This window comes from Anopheles stephensi, chromosome 2 (assembly GCF_013141755.1).
Source record: "Anopheles stephensi strain Indian chromosome 2, UCI_ANSTEP_V1.0, whole genome shotgun sequence".
NCBI classification, from domain to species: Eukaryota; Metazoa; Arthropoda; class Insecta; order Diptera; family Culicidae; genus Anopheles; species Anopheles stephensi.
Window position 1 is genome coordinate 770,664 of NC_050202.1, and position 18,773 is coordinate 789,436.

General features: G+C 49.9%; 6 protein-coding genes across 20 annotated transcripts in view; 3 read left to right on the plus strand and 3 right to left on the minus strand.

The window, feature by feature from the left end:
* Nucleotides 1-2,072, plus strand: part of LOC118507154 (low-density lipoprotein receptor-related protein 1) — a 78,260-nt gene extending 76,188 nt beyond the window's left edge. For 4 of the 6 annotated variants that reach the window (XM_036045193.1, XM_036045194.1, XM_036045196.1 and 1 more), the window contains exon 15: nt 64-1,687. In XM_036045193.1, coding sequence (XP_035901086.1) covers nt 64-249 — 186 coding nt within the window. In that variant the 3' untranslated portion in view covers nt 250-1,687. Of the gene's footprint in view, nt 1-63 lie in introns of all 6 variants that reach the window. The other 2 variants (XM_036045192.1, XM_036045197.1) reach the window with 1 other exon arrangement.
* LOC118507163 lies at nt 751-6,344 on the minus strand. 7 transcript variants are annotated; one of them, XM_036045221.1, is made up of 6 exons: nt 5,981-6,340; nt 5,681-5,711; nt 4,699-5,552; nt 4,083-4,353; nt 3,458-4,009; nt 751-3,399 (listed from the first exon to the last, which is right to left on the minus strand). In XM_036045221.1, the coding sequence occupies exons 3-6, from the start codon at nt 4,825-4,827 to the stop codon at nt 2,174-2,176; spliced, it is 2,178 nt and encodes a 725-aa protein (XP_035901114.1). In that variant the 5' UTR covers nt 4,828-5,552; nt 5,681-5,711; nt 5,981-6,340; the 3' UTR covers nt 751-2,173. The 7 variants fall into 7 exon arrangements, with proteins under 7 accessions (XP_035901114.1, XP_035901113.1, XP_035901115.1 ...); XM_036045220.1 differs by having other exon boundaries at nt 5,681-5,728; XM_036045222.1 differs by lacking the exon at nt 5,681-5,711 and having other exon boundaries at nt 6,229-6,344.
* Nucleotides 6,345-6,692: 348 nt separating this feature from the next.
* On the plus strand, nt 6,693-16,404 carry LOC118507161 (pre-mRNA-splicing factor syf1 homolog). Of its 3 annotated transcripts, none has more exons than XM_036045218.1 (3): nt 6,693-6,859; nt 6,936-9,541; nt 16,273-16,404. In XM_036045218.1, exons 1-2 carry the CDS (start codon nt 6,818-6,820, stop codon nt 9,498-9,500), a joined length of 2,607 nt encoding a protein of 868 aa, XP_035901111.1. In that variant the 5' UTR covers nt 6,693-6,817; the 3' UTR covers nt 9,501-9,541; nt 16,273-16,404. The 3 variants fall into 3 exon arrangements, with proteins under 3 accessions (XP_035901111.1, XP_035901110.1, XP_035901108.1); XM_036045217.1 differs by lacking the exon at nt 16,273-16,404 and adding an exon at nt 9,641-9,709; XM_036045215.1 differs by lacking the exon at nt 16,273-16,404 and having other exon boundaries at nt 6,936-9,629.
* Nucleotides 9,575-15,258, minus strand: LOC118507155 (eIF-2-alpha kinase GCN2). The gene is made up of 6 exons (XM_036045199.1): nt 15,125-15,258; nt 14,803-14,960; nt 12,383-14,724; nt 11,425-12,309; nt 10,767-11,361; nt 9,575-10,702 (listed from the first exon to the last, which is right to left on the minus strand). The coding sequence occupies exons 1-6, from the start codon at nt 15,179-15,181 to the stop codon at nt 9,721-9,723; spliced, it is 5,019 nt and encodes a 1,672-aa protein (XP_035901092.1). The 5' UTR covers nt 15,182-15,258; the 3' UTR covers nt 9,575-9,720.
* LOC118507184 (enhancer of yellow 2 transcription factor-like) lies at nt 15,372-16,101 on the minus strand. Of its 2 annotated transcripts, XM_036045257.1 has the most exons (3): nt 15,947-16,101; nt 15,566-15,828; nt 15,372-15,493 (listed from the first exon to the last, which is right to left on the minus strand). In XM_036045257.1, exons 1-2 carry the CDS (start codon nt 15,997-15,999, stop codon nt 15,606-15,608), a joined length of 276 nt encoding a protein of 91 aa, XP_035901150.1. In that variant the 5' UTR covers nt 16,000-16,101; the 3' UTR covers nt 15,372-15,493; nt 15,566-15,605. The 2 variants fall into 2 exon arrangements, with proteins under 2 accessions (XP_035901150.1, XP_035901149.1); XM_036045256.1 differs by lacking the exon at nt 15,372-15,493 and having other exon boundaries at nt 15,495-15,828.
* LOC118507165 (F-box only protein 42) lies at nt 16,300-18,772 on the plus strand. Its single transcript, XM_036045229.1, has 2 exons — nt 16,300-16,618; nt 16,684-18,772. The coding sequence occupies exons 1-2, from the start codon at nt 16,495-16,497 to the stop codon at nt 18,534-18,536; spliced, it is 1,977 nt and encodes a 658-aa protein (XP_035901122.1). The 5' UTR covers nt 16,300-16,494; the 3' UTR covers nt 18,537-18,772.
* Nucleotide 18,773: the final 1 nt, after the last annotated feature.

Genomic DNA, 18,773 nt, shown 5'->3' on the forward strand with positions numbered 1-18,773 from the left:
AACACGACGGGATCCTTTCTTCTGGTGAACAGTGACGAGTAATATTCCTTCCCATCTTTGTAGGTGCACTTTGGCAATCCGGTCTATGAGCAGATGTACGCCGGAAGCGTCAATGTTCACAGCGATTCATCAACGATCGCGGGTAACAGTGCGCATCCGTTGCTAACCACCGGTTCCACCGCACCGGAAGAGAAGAAAGGTCTGCTTCAGCATCCCCAGGAGGACACGATCGCGGCCGATTTGTTATGATGTAAAACGAAATAGTAGCAGTTGCTAAAGCGTCGGTTTTAGGTTCCGCAAGCCCCTTTGCGCAACAGACTGAAAACCGGCGCACGTGTTAGCAGCGCTACTACAACTTCGACAACAACATCCGTACATCGGCGACGGATCGGTGAGGGTACTAATTGGCTTTAGTTGCCTGTTGCTTTTCAAACTGTTAAAAAAAACTAACACAACATGGCTATAAAAAGCATGCGGAATCCACGCGTGGCCTTAAGTGAGTTACGCGCAAAACAAACAAACAAACAAAACAAAAAAAATAAGCCACAAACAAAAATCGCATCACCCACGAGCTTTAATGAAAATGATTTTGTATTTAACGTTCCAATGTTTAAGTTTAATGCTAAGTGAACGCAATGCGGGGATTAGGCATTGGTTCTATAGGACGCGAAACAGACAGACAGGCAGGGCGAGATAAGCACGTAAGAATGGACACATTTGTAGTAATTTATAAAAAAAATTGAGGTGCTCTCTCCCTTCTTTCCCCACGTTGCCCGTGCAGCTACTCCTCTAGCGTGAAGCTATGGTTTTAATTTTATGTACCACAACTAACCAGCTCCAGCTGGCATGGGAAGAGATATTACGTGTAACGCCACATTCTGGCAGGCAGCGAACAGCGAACGACCGAACAACAAAACTCAGACATTAACAATAATAGGAATAATTAGGCTTATAAATCGCAAAAGGCAGCGTGTGCAGCTATGCAAGCAGGGTTGCCGTATGGAAAGGTCTCCCAATCAATTCCTCACACTGTAACGCCTGTTGCATCTCCAGTACAAGTTCGGTGGATTGGAAAAAACAGGTTTTTTTAACATAACGCTGACACAAAGTATGGTAACTCTCGCGTGCAGCAGGAGGCCGCAAGGCATCGATCGACAAATAACGATACAACGATACCGAGGGCGAGAAGGTGGTGAAAACCTCCGCAAAATATTTTGTACAGTACCTTCGTTTTGTTCGTAACCGTATCGAATGTTTACCGATAGGCCGACTCGCTTAGTGATTGGGGGGGGGGGGCAGCGCAAGACGATATAGTAAATTAGGAACAAATGACCGCAAACGCTAGACAGACGCTAGAAGAAGGTGGATTTTTCTAAGTATGGCAAAAGCAGCATGCATTAGTATGCAGCTGATCAAGAGCTGATGGGTGGGAACGAATGGTATCTTTTAATTAGTACGTAGTATGTAGAGAAATCAAAACGGAAGGTGTAACCGAATGTCCTAGTGCATGTCCTAAGAGTAACGGAACCATTCGAATTCGCCACTATGGCAGTTGTTTTGTTATTCGGCAGGTGAGTGGAGGGTAAAAAGGACGAATACGCGTTTTGCTCCTAGCTAAATAAAACAATCGAAGGCGTTAGAGAGAGAGAGAGAGAGAGAGAGAGAGAGAACGAGAGAGAGAGAGAGAGAGAACAATCATGCGAAATGCGAGCGACGACTCGAAACCAAACCTAGATAGTAGAGTAAATAATTTCATTTTGCCATTTTTCCACTCGCTTAGGGGTGAATTCGAACCAGTGTGATGAGTTTTGAGAAATTTCAAACGAAACGTAAGATTTCACACGCACGCGCCACACGCAGACCTATCTTTGTCGTACGATTAGTTCGTTTTGGGGTTGGAAAGCAAACGTAATATCGTTATGGATGATATTGCTCTAGTATCAATATGCATGACTCCTGCACGAATCAAAGTGTGTGTGTGTGAGAGTGTTCGTTACGAGTCCGACTGCAAGTGCGGGGACAATGAGCAGTGTTAAGAGGGGAAAAATATAAAGACTGTAATTTTTAAAAACCTCCCTTTGGTTCGATTGACGTCGGTTTCGTTTATTGTTACAGCACTGATGAGAACACAGGTCGGGGAAGACGACGAGAGTATCGTTGGCCCAGGCGAGTATCAGGAAACGATGATCGTTGGAGCAGCATCGGTGGGTGGTACTTTCTTCTGCTTGGCGCGGTTTTGCCGCCGGTGCACGTATATTAGCTCTGCGCTCCACATCAGCAGCGTCACGATGGTAAATCCGTTGATGAGAATGATGCTCTTCGAGTAGCTGCCGGTCCAATCGCGCAACACGCCCACGCACGGTCCGATCGTCATTAGCACGATCCCGTTCGTGGTCATTTGGATGCTCGAGGCGGACGGTAATCGCTTGAGCGGTATGTAGCTCGGGATGACCAAGCTCATGTACACCGATCGCACGCCCTTGGCGACTCCCAGCCCGAACGCGACGATCATCATCTCGTCGTATGATCGCGCCAGCAGAATGCTGAATCGCGTCACTATCAACATCGATAGCGCGATCATGTACATGATGCGCGGGCTGAGCTTCAAGAAATCTCCCACGAATGGGCTGATGAAGCGGAACAGCAGATCGGCCAACGCCAGCGTCGACATGATCGAAGCGATCTGTTCCGTGCCGTATCCCAGATCGCCCAGGATGAACGGTGTCAGCAGGGAGAAGTTGATTTCCGCAAACACGGCAATCGACATACCCAGCATCATGTTCAGGTACACTTTATCTTGCAACAGGGTCAGGTCAAATGTGTTGACCACTTTGGTAAAGAATCCGTCCGACTTTTCGCCGGCGGAAGCATCGTTTGGCACCTTGGGTTGTGAGGATAGTGATGAGGTAGCTTTGGTATTTTCGAGTTGCCGCACAATCGACGGCAGATGGGAAGTCTCATCGGTGAGACCTTGGTTTTCGCTGAGGGCTGGCAGTTTACCTCCGCCGGTGAGTGGGACGCTTCCACTCCCTAGCGAACCCCGACGCGGACCACCACCGTACCGTTCGTCGAAGATCTTCATCGAGCTGCCGAGATGGACCGTATCGTCCGATGCCTCGAACCAACGTTTCTGTAGCGGCGAAAACCGCTCATTGATGTAGCTCGAGAAGCGCCTCTGCGATGGACGACGCTGCTGGTGGTCCGATTGGACAAAATGATTCTCGGCCAGCGTTACGGCGGAGTTGCGATCGTCCCACATGGTGAGCGAGCTGCCGAGATGTACACTTTCCGCAGAGCCCGATTGAAACCAGCGTAGGGGACGGGCCGGTTGCGTGGCGGCGGTTGCTTCAGCCTTCAGGGATCGCGTTTCCGAGGGACATTGTCGAACGGGAGCAAGCACTGGAGTGAAGATTGTGTTATTGTGGAAGCTTTACGTGCATGAATTGCAGAATCTTACCTTCGCTTTTAGTTCTTTGGATTGTGTGCGACCCTGGCGCGGTTGATAATAACCCTACCGATGGGGGTTGAGAGAACGACTCTCGTTGGCGCATCTGTGAGGTTAGCTCGAACCCGTACAAGCTCTGAGCATCGACATCGTGATCGATAAATCTACACTTTTCCAACAATTCATCGTCTTCCTGGGCTTCCTCGGTACCCTTCTCGGCACAATCGTCCGTACTGGGTTTGATATTGATTTCCGTCCGTGGACAAGGCAGCGCCAGTGCAGTATCCAGCTGCGTTGTAGGCACCGGTGGTGCGATCACCGCGTGCCACTTGACGGGTTGCAGTAACAAACCTCCAGCAATGATGTGTGTGGCCAACGCACCAATAATAAGCAGACAGTACCGAGCACCGTACAGACCGAGAAGAAGCGACACAAGCTGGGGCAACAGGATGGGTCCCAGTCCGGTGATGGTCATCGCAATTCCGGCCGCTTTATTACGCCGCACCACAAAGTATGTGTTGAGTGCCAGCGAGAAGGACGAATTGCAGAATCCCATCCCTAGAGCTGCAAATGCAACGAAACACTAATGAGTTCGTGTGCTGCTTGCTTTACAGAGCAACCCGAGCGGCAAACGTACACGCTATAATACTGTAGGTAATGATGAAATGGGCGAAATGTACGGCCGAGGATGTCAGCATCAAGCCAGCGGAGAACAGGAACCCACCGGCCACGGCTAACCGCCGGAAGCCGTACCTTCGCAACAGTGGTCCGTTGAACAATCCGAGCGCCATACCAACGGCCGACGCCAGGTTAATGATCACCGACGCTTTCGTCGCAGAAATGTCGATTTCCCGAAACGTGTCTCTGAAGATGAGGCCAAAACTTTGTAGCACCGGTACAATCATGATCTGTGCGAAAGAGAACACCCACCGGTGACGGTGGCGATATCAGCTTCTTTTATCGGACTACAATTTCACGTCCCGCACAAAAAAAGCTAGATCTTGGATGCGAAGTTATCTTTCACGCGCATTTTAATGAACGTGTGCCTTCTGCTACTTTCCAAGACAAGACACACATAAAGCTGAAGCCCACGAAAATCCCACCGCCTTACGATAAGCAAATCCGAGGGATTCAAACACACCCCGTGATGCTTGCGTCTCTGCGATGTGAGAGACAAACTTGCGAAAAGCTTCCGCATCCGCTAGCGATAATGGATCCCAAAGACTGTACGACCCCACAAGATCTGTACTTACATTGGCCAGACCGTAGGCAAATACAATCATCCATCCCCAGCCTCCGTCGGGTGCTTTGGTTCGCTGCTGCTGGTGCGCTTGCGGCTGCTCCAGCTTGAAGCCCTTCGTGGTTCCGTTTCTCTCGGCCATTGCCTGATGGCGCCCAGCGCAGTAGCCTCCTATTGCAACAGATCACACGATGCGCAATTTTGTTGCGATTCACGTGGCATCTGCATTACAACTGGGACTGCCCTTTGCTGGCGGTTCGCCGAAGGAAATTATTCTCGCACACTTTCGATGGTAGTTCTGCTTTTCACTTATGAGCAATTGCTTAAAACTAACACTTCACTAGCTCGTCGTCGTCGTCGTCGTCGTGTCCGTCGATTCCATCCGAATCTCAGGCGCACTTTGGCCCCAATTGCATTATCACACGCACGGTAAGCGCACGCGGAGCAGCTTCATGGTTTATTCGATGTCACGCGCGGCTCCCCAAATCAAAAAGTGTCGTCGCTGTGGTCGTCGTCGGTGACCTCTTTTCGCTGCCCAGCCGGTAGCCCTTGAAAAACAGAGTTAATCTACGGTGTGATTGTTTAAGCGTCCGCGTATATCACGCTGATGCGGTCGTGCGTGAAAGCGACCGCAAACGATCTTCGCGACTCGTTTTTACATAATCACAAGTGTGTGTGTGTGTCGCGTTGTTAGAAAAGGCCGCACACACCTGAGCGCCGGACTAAATCACTGCCGCCACTGGAGCAACTCAAACTCAAGTGCAATTGGCTCGAGCCGACAAATGTCTCTGGGTCGGACCACTCTTGCAAGCGGAATCCTCAACGTCGGTCAGCTGATTTTCAGTGCGGCGACGCGCTATCGCTTATCTGGAATGATAAAAACAAACCCTTTTATTCCGTGCGCTGCATACAATACAATGTTGGAAAAGATGTGAAGGAACGTGCACGTGCCGGCAGGGTGTATTTGGACACGTTCCCGCCATTTCAAAACTTACCCCAAAATTTCGGTCCGGTTTGTTTCAGCTACTGAAAGGTTAAGTTATCTGCCTCAGCATGAATAATAAATAAAAAAGTTTGTAGTTCCTATTTTTATACATGATTCATGTGAAATCCACAACTGTTGTAATTTGCTAACAATCGAAACGATCTGGCCCGAACGATTTGAAAGGTTATAATCAAATCGAACCGAATCAAAGCAATCAACGCTTTTTGCTAGTAACGATCGATAAGGACAAAACTGTTGAATTTGCAAATTACGGTTGGTTCGTTCACCAACACCTCCTACATCTACTTACATCGATCCGAGTACCCATCCGAGTAACCATGAGGGTTCTCCTCAGAACCGATCCGATTTTCCCTGCATTTCCCAACAATTCTGACTGTCTGCTGCGCTGGTCACCCTATTCGGTTTGTTGACAAATATGCAGCCAGTGGGATGGGAAAAGCGTTCCACTACAGCACGGTTACACTTCCAAAACACATCACAATGTAAAATCACATCCAGCCAGCCAACTGCAAACCAACTAACACCACTAGCACTCACTAAACACACCACGAAACGAACCAACGCATCCGATTTTCCTCACGAGCACTTTTTTCCGCGACGCCACTTTTTCCGCATCTGCTGACAGAACGCAACTAGCGGAAGATGGAGCAGAACATTGGATGGTTGGTAATGGAAACATTGGGGGTGTTGAAATAGCAACATAGTAACCGTAATCATGCGCGTTGAGCGAGAAGGGTACGCAAGAAATGGTAAAACAACAACACGACCAGGCGCACGACGGAAAAGGAAGTATATTTACAACCCCGGGGGAAGCTAAGAGGGGATGGTTTCGCATCCCCCATTATTCTTTGTGCAATGAAAATTTCGAGCCAACAAGTGGGATTTTGCTAAAAAAATACATAAATGCTTTCTGATACGTAAAAGCGAATGATTTCCAAATTTTCATTTATAAATAAATTTTAATTTTATGTCATTCTGGCAACACTGCCAACTGTCATTGCTCCTGCTCGGTGTTGTTTACCGGCTCATCACGCTCATCGGACGGCGGAGACGCACTTTCCCTCTTTCAGTAGCTGAAAACTGTGCAAATTATAGTATCAAACTGGGTGTTTCAAAGCGTACGAGCATGCCGATCGCATCGGAAGTTAACCTTGCGGAAGTTTTCTTCGTAAGTATTGATGCGGGAAGAATGGAACACGCGTACAAGCAGGCATAAAATTCACAAGCATTGCTCTCCCTTTCAGAACGAAGAGGACCTCCCGTACGAAGAGGAAATCCTTCGCAATGCTTACTCCGTGAAGCACTGGATGCGCTATGTCGAGCACAAGCGGAACGCACCACGATTCGTCATCAACACCGTGTTTGAACGAGCGTTGAAGGAGCTTCCCGGTTCCTATAAGCTGTGGTACAACTACCTGAAAACGCTCCGGAAGCAGGTGAAGGGCAAATGCATCACGGACAGTGAGTACGAGGAGGTGAACAATGCGTTTGAACGTGCGCTCGTGTTCATGCACAAGATGCCCCGGATCTGGATGGATTACTGCTCGTTTATGACGGGCCAGTGCAAGATAACGCGTACCCGCCAAGTATTCGACCGAGCCCTACGGGCACTCCCAATTACGCAACATCATCGGATTTGGCCACTGTATCTGGAGTTTCTGAAGCGCTTCGATATTCCCGAAACGGCGGTCCGAGTGTGGCGCCGTTACTTGAAGCTCTGCCCTGAGGATGCGGAAGAGTATGTGGAGTTTCTGCAATCGATCGGCCACCTAGACGAAGCAGCACAACAGCTTGCCAGCATAGTGGACAATGAAAACTTCGTATCGAAGCACGGCAAATCGAATCACCAGCTGTGGAACGAGCTTTGTGAGTTGATTTCCAAAAATCCGGACAAAGTGCACTCGCTCAACGTGGACGGGATTATCCGGGGTGGACTGCGACGGTACACCGATCAGTTGGGCCATTTGTGGAATTCGCTCGCTGGGTATTATGTGCGCAGTGGGCTGTTTGATCGGGCGCGGGATATCTACGAGGAAGCCATCCAAACGGTCACTACTGTTCGTGATTTCAGCCAAGTTTTCGATGCGTATGCACAGTTTGAGGAATTAAGTCTAAGTAAAGTGATGGAGCTGCTCGAACGCAACCCAAATCCCACCGAGGATCATGAGATTGACGTGGAGCTGCGAATGGCTCGGTTCGAGTACCTAATGGAACGCCGGCTGTTGCTGCTGAACAGTGTGCTTTTACGTCAGAATCCACATAACGTTTCCGAGTGGCACAAACGGGTCGAGCTGTACGAAGGCAAACCGCACGAAATCATCAACACCTACACTGAAGCGGTACATACAGTACAACCGAAGCTGGCCGTCGGAAAGCTCTACACGCTGTGGGTGGCTTTTGCAAAGTTTTACGAAACGAACAAGCAGCTGGCGGATGCTCGGATCGTGTTCGAAAAAGCGGTTCAGGTTGACTATCTGAAGGTGGACGAGCTGGCCAGCGTTTGGTGCGAGTGGGCCGAGATGGAGATTCGGCAGAAGCAGTACGACGAAGCACTACGCATCATGCAGCGAGCCACAGCAATGCCGAAGCGAAAGGTTGCCTACCACGATGACACGGAGACGGTGCAGATGCGCGTGTACAAATCGCTCAAGCTGTGGTCGATGTACGCGGATCTGGAGGAAAGCTTCGGTACGTTCAAGACTTGCAAGCAGGTGTACGATCGTATCATCGATTTGAAGATCTGCACGCCGCAAATCATCATCAACTATGGGATGTTTCTGGAGGAGCACAATTACTTCGAGGAAGCTTTCAAGGCGTACGAGAAGGGAATTGCTTTGTTCAAATGGCCGAACGTGTACGACATCTGGAACACGTACCTAACCAAGTTCCTGAACCGGTATGGTGGTCAGAAGCTAGAGCGAGCCCGTGACCTGTTCGAGCAGTGCCTGGATGGATGTCCGCCGGAGCTGGCGAAAAATCTGTACCTGCTGTACGCCAAACTGGAAGAGCAGCACGGTCTGGCACGGCATGCAATGGCGGTGTACGAGCGAGCAACCACCGCCGTCAAAGAGGAAGAAATGTATGCCATGTTCAATCTTTACATTAAGAAGGCGGCCGAAATCTACGGCATTCCACGCACGCGCCAAATTTACGAGAAAGCGATCGAAGTGCTGCCGGAAGCGGACTCACGCAAAATGTGCGTCCTGTTTGCCGAAATGGAAACGAAGCTGGGCGAAATCGATCGCGCTCGGGCCATCTACGCACACTGCAGTCAAATGTGCGATCCGCGCGTAACAGCCGACTTCTGGCAGACGTGGAAAGAATTCGAAATCCGGCACGGCAATGAGGACACGATGAGGGAGATGCTGCGTATCAAGCGATCGATCCAGGCGACCTACAACACGCAGATCAACATGATGTCGGCGGCACTGATCAACGCTGCCGTCACGACCGGCGAACCGCCGAAGGATGCTATGCGGGCGTTGGAGGTGAAGGCAGCCGAAACAACGGCACGTGCGATAGCGGCCGTTGGTGCATCTGGCGGCAACATTATGTTCGTGCGCGGTGAAACGCAAGGAGGAGCTGCAAAGGACGATCGCGTGGTTAATCCGGATGAAATCGACATCGACGATGAGGATGAGGATGAGGAAGACGACGAGGACGAAAACGGCACGGAAGGCAATGGCGGGGCCGGCGGGGTTGATATCAGCAAAAAGATTCCCATCGAACGTCAGACCATTCCAGCGAAAGTGTTCGGTAGTCTTCATCGGGAAGTTGAAGAGAAAGAATCGAACGAAATGGACGAGTAAGGCGTTCCAATGCGTGGTGTAGGCCCTCTCCACCAAACGCCGTAAGTAATAACTTTAAGAAAATACAATCAATATTCATTTTGTACAACAATATACTATAATTTTGTATCTGGTTTGATACCACTTTTACACTATTCCAGCCTACAAAAGACCTAAAACAATGTTTCATATAAAAAGCCACACAGGTAAGCGTGTGCGACTGAAGCGTTCCGCTGCTTTCTCACAGAATCAACCGGCAGAATGTGTCGATGACACTGTACAATCCGACGATGGGTGTCGTTCCCTTGCTTTGGGTGAACAGATCGACAATATCGTTGTAAATTTCCATCAGCTGCTTCTTGTACTTGGGATAACGTTCACACAGGGCTTGCAATTCTGCGCGATCAGCAGTGGCCCCGTGCAACATATCTTCATCCTCCTGAGATCCACACTCGAGCGGATCAATCAAACCGACCAGCCCTCGCAGCGGCGCACTCGGTACATCCACCATCATCAGCGTAACCTTTTCCTTACGATGAAACTTTGACAGTACGGGGCCCAGCTTATGCTCCACTTGATGCTCGTAGCGGCGCTTTTTGCTCGTGTTTACCTTTTCGCTGGTAAGAAACACGAGATCCAGTGCTGGAGCGCTGTTGATTGGTTGCTGTTGGCTGGCGGCAGCAGCTGATGCAGCGGAACTAAGCTTCATTGAGGCGGATGTTGAGGTGGCCGTGAAGGACGATGAGTAGGAAAACGATGCGGATGCAGACGATCCGCCCAGAGCGGTGTTCTGTAAGGCTTGTGAAATTTCACCAACGGCTACATCCGAACGGCGGAAAGTTCGCAGAATGTATGCCATCAAATCGGGACGGGTGACGTGTCGCTCTTGAAAGCGATCATGGTTCCAGGAACGTACGCGGAGTTCTCCGCCATCTCCTACCAGAATGACCACACTGGCACCGGCTTCCTTGCCTAGATCGTCCACCGCTCCAGCGCTGGTTTCCAAAACGCACGTTTTGATGCCGTTCGACCAGAGTGGACGTAGGATTTGGGCAACCTCCTTAAGCTGCGGCCGAGATCCGGTGACACAGATCATCACCTCAATCGGTTCATATCCGGCCGACGGAGAGACGGCATTGACGAGCTTATCGAGCATGAAGGAAAAGCCTGCGCCACTGAGCTCCACTTTCGGCACCTGCAGCCCGTTGTGCATTCCGGATTTCCTGCAAACAAAAGGTGTAACGTTAATGATGCACCCCGAAACTGCATTACTCAGCAAATACTAACTGATACTCCGCTAGCTTGCCATCGTATCGTCCTCCGAATGCAATCGTCGTGAGCGGGTTCTTACGTTTCGATTTCAGCTCACCTAGCATCTGCCAAACGATTCCGCCGGTTTTCGCACGCTCATAGTTCACCGGCAGACCGGGGCACACGTTCAGCGGACACTGAACGCCCATATTCTGAGCTGCAGCGACCACCGTTTCCAGATCTCGGACAGCTACCTTCGCTAAGCTAGCTGCCTCTCCCTTGCCACGAATAATGCTTTTAAGAATGCTTCCACCGAGCAAACCGACGGACGAAAGTTCCAACTGCAGGGCGTCACATAAGTAGCTCACATTAACCTTCGCTGTACTTCCGCCCATTAAAGCGGCCACGAGAGAAGACAGTTGAAATTTCGATATCTTTTCATCCAGAAACTCGGCCACAATCTCGAACAGCTCGCGGTACTTGTCCTGCGGTACATTGCAATGAATCAGTATCGCCCGCAGCAGCCCGATGTGATTGAGCCGGAAGAACACGTTTCGCCCTTGGAGCAAATCGAGCTCGCGCATTACATCGGTGGCGATTGCGAGCAGTTCAGCATCGGTGATGAGATGCCCTAAAACGAGATGCCGAGTGTTAGTGGGAGGTGCCAAACGAAAATAAAACCCCCCTAACTTACCCCTGCTGGGAGTCACAATATCGAACGCACACTCGTACAGCTGCTTCGGATGAAAGTTGAACACTTTCTTCTCGCGGTACACACGCCCAATCGAATAGCGCCGAATGTTTTTGATCCCATTCAGCGCAATGTACCTCAGAAAGGGCACCCGCAGATCATCCGGCAGCGTCACAACACTGCCCGAGTGTGTCATTAGCTTGACGGTGCTCGACCGGGAAGCTTGCTGTTTCGTGTATGGCGTCAGCAATGGCGTCACGATCTCGATCGCCCCATGCTTCCGGAATAGAGCGACAAGCTTTGCTTTGACGTAGTCGAATCGCGGCAGTATCGGTATCATCGGTACCATGTCGAAGTGGTAGCTTAGCTCACAGACAGGGTCACTTTCCTGTCCGAAGCAGCGCGCGATCAGATGCTTGTAATGGCGCGATTGTGGATTCGATAGGATGTGTCGCACGACGTCCTGTATTTCTTCCGCCTCGAGACGCGTACGTGGAACAAGCTCGGAACAGAGCAATTCCTCCGCAGTGGGACGCTTCTGCGGGTCGTGGTTCAACAGCCAACGGATCACCTGAACCAACCGGCCGTAGCTTGCATCGGAAACAAGTGCTTCGGGCAATCGAACCTCATTCGAGCGCAGATCCATCAGCGTTTTTACTCGCTCCATTCCGGTGTTTAGCGGTTGCGAGCTCATTTCAAACAATATTATGCCGAGCGAGTAGAGATCGACCTTCTGGTTGTAGGTAGAACGGGACGCATTACCGGTTAGTTCTGGTGCCACGTACAGAGCGGTGCCCACCTTCCCCGTCAACGAGTACCCGATGTCGGAGGATTTCCCCGGCTGCGTATTTCCTGTCACCGCAAGGCGTTCGATCTGGGTGGATGGGACTGAAAAGAAGACCCACAGTTCAATTAACCCCATTCTCCAGAAGCTCAAGCTATCACTTCGCATCAGGCATACCGTTTTGATGGCCTTGATTCTGAAGGGCCAGAATGCTCGTTGTCGCTAGACCAAAGTCGCCTATCTTTACCTGATCCCGCGAATCGAGGAAAATGTTGACCGGCTTCAAATCCCGGTGGATCATTCCCTGCTGGTGGATGTGGCTTAGTCCTTCCACGATTTCGCGGAATAAACGCCACACGCGGTCAATATCCTGATAAAGTCCACCGTCGATCGCTGTTCGCAACGTACTCTTTTCGCAGAACTCCATCTGGATGTACATGTAAAGCACCTCGGGCAGTGCAGGCGTTGTCGCGACAAGCGGCAACTTCTTGCCTCCTCCAACTCCATTTTCCTGCGCGTCCTCTCCATAACTATTGTAAGAAGGTGCCTCGCCGTTCGATCCGACGAACTCTATCCCTCCCGAACTGTCCTCGCCATACGCATCCTGTGCGGCGACTAATTTATGGCGATCGTTGATGGGATCAGTGCCATCTGCGGAGCTGCTGCTACCATCACTGCTTTCCTCGCTTTCGAGATCATTTGTATCGTCATCATCATCGTCATCGTCATCATCGTCTTCGCTGCTCGAGTCATTTGGCATAAAGTCTACGAAGCAATCGATGTTCTTATCGCTGATCGTTTTCTTCACCAAGTCAGCACCTGCAGCATCAGCAGCACTTTGACGCCCTCGACTCGATCTTCTCTTCGGTCCGCTTGCTACGGACCAATCGCAGCTGCTCAGCGTACCGGCCATTTCGCCCTCCGTATCGGTGATCGTACTGCTGTCCGTTACGCTAGTAGCCTCCATCCAGCTGTTGTAATAGCGGACGACATTTTCATGGTTTAACCGCGAAAGCAATTCTACTTCGCGGATCATTTTCTTGTAGAACTGCTTGCTTCGAGCCGGCAGTCTGATACGCTTGATCGCATATTCTCGGTTGTCAAGCTTGTTGCGCACCTTCAGCACATCTCCGTACGCTCCCTTGCCGAGATAGGAAAGCAATTCAAATTCGGTCTGAATGCGTGACTTTTCATGCCCGGAACCGGCTCCGTTCATTACGAGTGGCATGTAGGGGACGAGATGTTGTTGGCCATGTTCCGAGCGTTGGCCGAGAGCGGTTAGTCCTGGTTGAGTTTTATGTACTGCCACCGTTAGTTGGTGGTTCAGCTGCTGCTGCTGCTGCTGCTGCTGACCCATAATTGCTGGGTCCGTGTGCAATAGCGTCGGTCGGAGAAAGGGATGATCAAGCAACTCGGTGGCCGAGATGGTTCGTTCCGATTTACATCTTTCGACGAAATCTTTCATCTCCGAGTGCGGTGCAAGGAGCGCTTCGATCAATCCTCCTAGAGCAGGCAAATCGGGACTGCGAAGCGATTGATGCAGTAAGTGATGACCATCGCCCAACTCTTGAATGTACGGTATCAAACGAAAGTCGGCCACACGTACCATGCCCGCATTGTCCATAAACACGGTCGAATCGGACAGGTTGTCGTGCGATACACCATTGTTGTGGAGGTAGATCAAAGCTTCCAGCGTTCCTTTGGCCACCATACTTGCTCCCTCGACGCTCCATCCTAAAGAGCCGGAAATACTGAACAGACTCGTTCCGAGAATAAATTCCTGCATCACAAACAAGGTTAACGCCTCCTTGCCCACACGACACAGTATCCCTTCGTAAGCGATCAGATGCTTATGTTTGAGTGGGATTAAACTTTCAAGCAGCCGTTCCATATCGCCCACAACTGTATCCACCGGCCGGCCTCGAATTGTTTTGCTTTCAGCCGGTGATTCGCCATCGTAGTACAGTGTCCACTCGGTAAGATAAACTAACTCACCGGTTTGCTGATCGATCCCAGCGTACGCGATACAACCGCGTTGAGAATGGCCAAGACAAGTGCTCCGTAGAACTTTCCGGCCGTCGCGGAAGTAAAGCAATTCGCTGCGCCGATGTTCGATGCAGAAGGCACCGTCACTGTTCTCGGTCGATGAGCTGGAGTGCAACCGATGCATCGGACTCGATTCGTTCAAGCTGTGGCGTGATTCCCGTCTCGTACGCTCGAGCTCTTTTTTGCGCCGCTGAAGCTCATCTTGTATGGCTTGACGCTTCAGATTTTCTTCGGCCTGTAGCGTGTTTTGGCGCGCGAGCGCTTGTTTCTGTTGGTTGGCCAACATTTCATCGTAAAAGCTACCCTTCGGTGGTACATTGTACTGATGCAGGAAGGCTTGCACTGTGTTGGCTAGCTCAAAAATCATTACTTCCCCCTTCAGTTCTTCCGCTAGTTGTTGGAGCTTCTCGGTGAGCTCCCGCGCCAAACTGTCCGATAGTCCAACGGCATTCTTCAGCTCTAGCTTCGGTGGGCTGTTGTGGCAAACAGAAAAAAAACTAAACTGTAGTCAAATGTACACCTGCAAAACTTGACCTGCTAATTCTACATACCACTTTGGATACTTTGCCGAGCAGGTTACGTACATGTCCGCCTTCACGTACGCCTCCTTGGCCGATCCTCTTTGCGGTGTGAGATGCAGCCGAAGCTCCAAAGGTTTCCATTTCCCTGTCTTCGGACGCAAATCTTCAACTTCATCGTGAAAAATGGACTGCACACGAAAGGATCGGCGGAAGTGCCAGCGAGGCAGGTTAGTTTACGGCAACCTTATCTTCCATATGGTACGCGCACCATATGCTATGTACGGACACGACTGCCGGCTACCGGCAGTTGGCACATCGTGTCCACCTTCCCATAGCCCACCCTTATGCTTACCTTTATCACTTCTAGCTCATTCTCTTGTCGCTCGCGAAACGTTTCCTTCTTTGCCATGACCGTGAATCGATCGAAGATCGACAAATTACGCTCTGGCAGGCATGTTGCTAAGCCGAGGAAACCGCTCACGAAGAAGAAGGAACAATGTTTCCACCTAAATAAGCACAATTTAATTGATAAAACTCCGTGAACTCGTGAATGCGCAGCGCTTGCTTGTTTGCTGACGCGTTTGTTTGACGTTTCTCAGTCCCGTTCAAAACAAACACCTCGGCGAGGAACGTTTATAATCACGGATTGCCGGGCCTCATTCATCGCCCAGTCTTCTGCCTTGGCGGCCCACTCACCGCATAAGAAACAACTGCAAAGATGCTAACAAGTGGGAAAAACAGTGCGTTTCTTATCGTCCCATGTTTAAATGTTTTTTTTTATACATCTGCTTACTTTACACTTATTCTATCGACTAATTCTATCCAAAGGATGTCTACAAATCGAGCTTCTCCTGCTGTACCAAGCTCATGCGAATTTTCTGCAGCAGCTCTCTTTTCACCACATCAGGAATCAGCGTCCGCGCCTCCGGTGTTACGACTTGTACGATGCCGTCTACATTTGTGTGGCCATTTTCCACTATCGCCTTTCTGCAGAGATATCGCACCTGGTCGTTCCAACCACACTCGATGAGTCGCAAACGAAGCAAATCTTTTAGCCTACCCGTGAGAGAGAGAGAGAGATGACGAAGATGCGTACAGGAACAAAATAACCCAAAATAACGACAGAATAGCGTGTTACTTTTTGGCTCGTGGCAACTTTTTGCTTGGTTCTTACTTTGTTCGGTCTCCTTGCAGAATAGTAATTTGATCAACGCTTTTGCTGTACATTTTGCCGAACAATTTCTGGTTGTTGTGGTGCGTCTGTTTCGATGCTTTCCTGCTTGGTATGGCGACGATTTAGCACATAGTGTCATCCTCTGGACATTTCGCTTGGTAGAGGGGATATAAATTTGTCAGCATCTGGTACTATTTTTCTGTTTGGCTATTGATTAATGCGCGGTAATAAGTTTATTAGTTAGTTTTTGTTTTACTATTTTTTGCTGTGTGCATAAAAATATTTAATTTTTCGTATTTTCTTTAATTTCCGTATAATTTCTTCAGAATTTTCACCGGGATTGAAATCAGATGTTTACTGTCACTGGTGGCATTTGGATAAAGAGAAGAAAAAACTACACAACAAAGCAAGTTGCAATTGTCTTCAGTGAAGAAAAAATGCGTACAAATTGATACAAAGCACATATTTGTAGGAATATTATTGTTAAAAGCGGTGGAAAATTTTGTAACACATCCTTCTCGTACTCTTGGTAAAGTGTTGCTGTTGAGATGACTGCTAATATTAACGATTTGCCGAACGAAATTCTCGAGTTCATCTTCAGTTTGCTTCCGCCCTATGAACCCTTGGAGCACTGCGCTGCCGTTTGCAAGCGATGGAACTTACTGGCTACAAGTGAGCTATTTGTGACTTCTATTTGATCGCCCACAAAACATCTTACCTAATCTCGTTCATTACAGATGTAAAGGCACGAAAGAAATCCAACCTGCAGAAAGGCTTGATTGATTCCAACCTTTGTTGGAAGGAAATTCTTCACGAATCAACACCCCGAATTGCGGCACGATTCGCCCATGCCAGCTCGTTGCATCGAAACTCCATGTACGTGTTTGGTGGCGCGTCGTCCTACGATACTACGTTCAACGACCTGTGGAAGTTTGATCTATCGCGACGCGAATGGATCCGTCCAATTTCGATGGGAACCTATCCGTCCCCGAAAGCGGGTGCATCGCTCGTTTGTCACAACGATTTGCTGATTTTATATGGGGGTTGGCGGCATGCGTATACACCATTCCACATGTGTACCCTGATCGATGAACTGCACGTGTACAACATAGCCGAGAATCGTTGGACTATTCACAACCAAGCCTTCGGTCCACCGCCGATGACGGGCCATTCGGCTACAGTGCACCACAATCAGATGATCCTGTTCGGAGGGTACCAGAATAACATGGAAACTCTTCGCGCCTCGAACGATATCTGGGTGTTGGATTTGCAGCGACTTGTATGGAAGAAGCCCGCTGTTTCCGATCTAAAACCGTCGCCACGTTTCGGACAATTTCAGATGGCGGTCGGAGACGATCACATTTTGGTGCTAGGAGGAACCGGTGGCGTGAATCGTGTGTTCAACGATGCTTGGCTGCTGGATATGCAGCGGGACACTTGGTTGTGGAAGCGGGTGCAAATCAAGAACAAGAAAAGCACCATCAATCATAACTGGTGCTATCCGGCGTGCAATGTCGGCTCGAAGGTGATTGTGCTAGGACCAACGTCACCGAATGATTTTCAAATCATCCGTCCGAGTCGTGCTCCACCGGTGGGTCGAGCACGCCCCAGCGCCGAAAATCATCGCCATCGAATGGGCATCCCTCAGGGAGTGCATGGTGCTGAACCAAACATTCCTCGAAACAATCCGCCACAGAGACCTAACTTACCGCCACCTCCACCAGCTCCGATTCAGCCAGTGCCAGTACTGCTAGGGCTACTATCGAACAAAGAGAGCAATGCTTCGCCAGCGGCGCCTGCTGCCACACCTAAACCTTCCCCAGTACAAAATATGTCTAGCGAAGCGAGACCAGGTCCATCCGGATTACGATCTCCGGGCGGTTCGGCTTCGGCACCGCCATTACGTTCTATGCCCATCATAAGAAGTGCGTTCGGGCGTCAATCTTCTGAAGATGATCACTTACCGAAACGCTTTAACCAACAAAACATGGAGCAGAACCATATGGCCATGGTGGCGTTTAGTGTAGATTCAACGAACCATTCATCCATCGTCTCAAGTTCCCGAGAGCGACAACTCGAGCGACTACGAAAAATGGAAGAAAAAATATCAGCTATGCGACGATCCAAAGAGGCGGAGCAACAACTGCAACAGCAGCAACAACAGCCTCAACCTCAACCTCAATTACAACAGAGGCCCGTAGATCGACCTCCGATCGAAGAACACCGACAGGATGAAGCAAACGAGTCCGGGCAGGGTAACAGAGATCCTGGCAATGCGTGCGAGTCAGTCAGCACAAGCGGATCTGATCCGGTCACACCGAAACGCGTTAAGCGGAACGGGTTGGCCATTTATGTGTGCGATGTGTCCAACATACTGCCAACCGGCGGTGCCGAACCTTGCATTGAATGGCAGGAGTCGAAAAACAGTGGCCTGATAGTGGGCGCACCGGATCACCACACCTTTTCCACGATGGTCAACGGCAATGGTGAGCTGATCGTGTTCGGCGGTTTGAACAAGAACCATAAATCGGAAAATCTATCCGTTTCCAATTCTGTGCACTTCCTCACCGTCCCAACGGCTGTCGTGTAATGGGTGCTCGATGTGAACGTTTTCCTTTCAACGCTTAGCTATCGTTCTGATATTTGAAAGTAAATACACCCCAATAAATAAATTCATTGCACTGGCAGCACTACGCGGGCGAGTGTGGTTTGTACATACAGAAATCCTCGGTCCTGGTATTTATGTCGCTGGGGCAGAATTAGCTTTCTCAGGCGTTCATAAGTATCTGTATTATAATCGAATAAATTAATAAAAATAACTCGGGTT

Excerpts from the sequence above, each read along its gene's own strand:
- LOC118507163 (XM_036045222.1), bottom strand. The coding sequence starts at position 4,827 with ATGGCCGAGAGAAACGGAACCACGAAGGGCTTCAAGCTGGAGCAGCCG. Across the intron at positions 4,354-4,698 it reads TTGCCTACGGTCTGGCCAAT|ATCATGATTGTACCGGTGCT; the intron begins GTAAGTACAGAT and ends TCTTTCGCACAG. Across the intron at positions 3,400-3,457 it reads CCAAAGAACTAAAAGCGAAG|TGCTTGCTCCCGTTCGACAA; the intron begins GTAAGATTCTGC and ends TCTTCACTCCAG.
- LOC118507155 (XM_036045199.1), bottom strand. The coding sequence starts at position 15,181 with ATGGCAAAGAAGGAAACGTTTCGCGAGCGACAAGAGAATGAGCTAGAA. Across the intron at positions 14,725-14,802 it reads TCGGCAAAGTATCCAAAGTG|CCCACCGAAGCTAGAGCTGA; the intron begins GTATGTAGAATT and ends TTGCCACAACAG. Across the intron at positions 12,310-12,382 it reads GAATCAAGGCCATCAAAACG|TCCCATCCACCCAGATCGAA; the intron begins GTATGCCTGATG and ends TCTTCTTTTCAG.
- LOC118507165 (XM_036045229.1), top strand. The coding sequence starts at position 16,495 with ATGACTGCTAATATTAACGATTTGCCGAACGAAATTCTCGAGTTCATC. Across the intron at positions 16,619-16,683 it reads ATGGAACTTACTGGCTACAA|ATGTAAAGGCACGAAAGAAA; the intron begins GTGAGCTATTTG and ends CGTTCATTACAG.
- LOC118507184 (XM_036045257.1), bottom strand. The coding sequence starts at position 15,999 with ATGTACAGCAAAAGCGTTGATCAAATTACTATTCTGCAAGGAGACCGA. Across the intron at positions 15,829-15,946 it reads CTGCAAGGAGACCGAACAAA|GCTAAAAGATTTGCTTCGTT; the intron begins GTAAGAACCAAG and ends TCTCACGGGTAG.
- LOC118507161 (XM_036045218.1), top strand. The coding sequence starts at position 6,818 with ATGCCGATCGCATCGGAAGTTAACCTTGCGGAAGTTTTCTTC. Across the intron at positions 6,860-6,935 it reads ACCTTGCGGAAGTTTTCTTC|AACGAAGAGGACCTCCCGTA; the intron begins GTAAGTATTGAT and ends TCTCCCTTTCAG.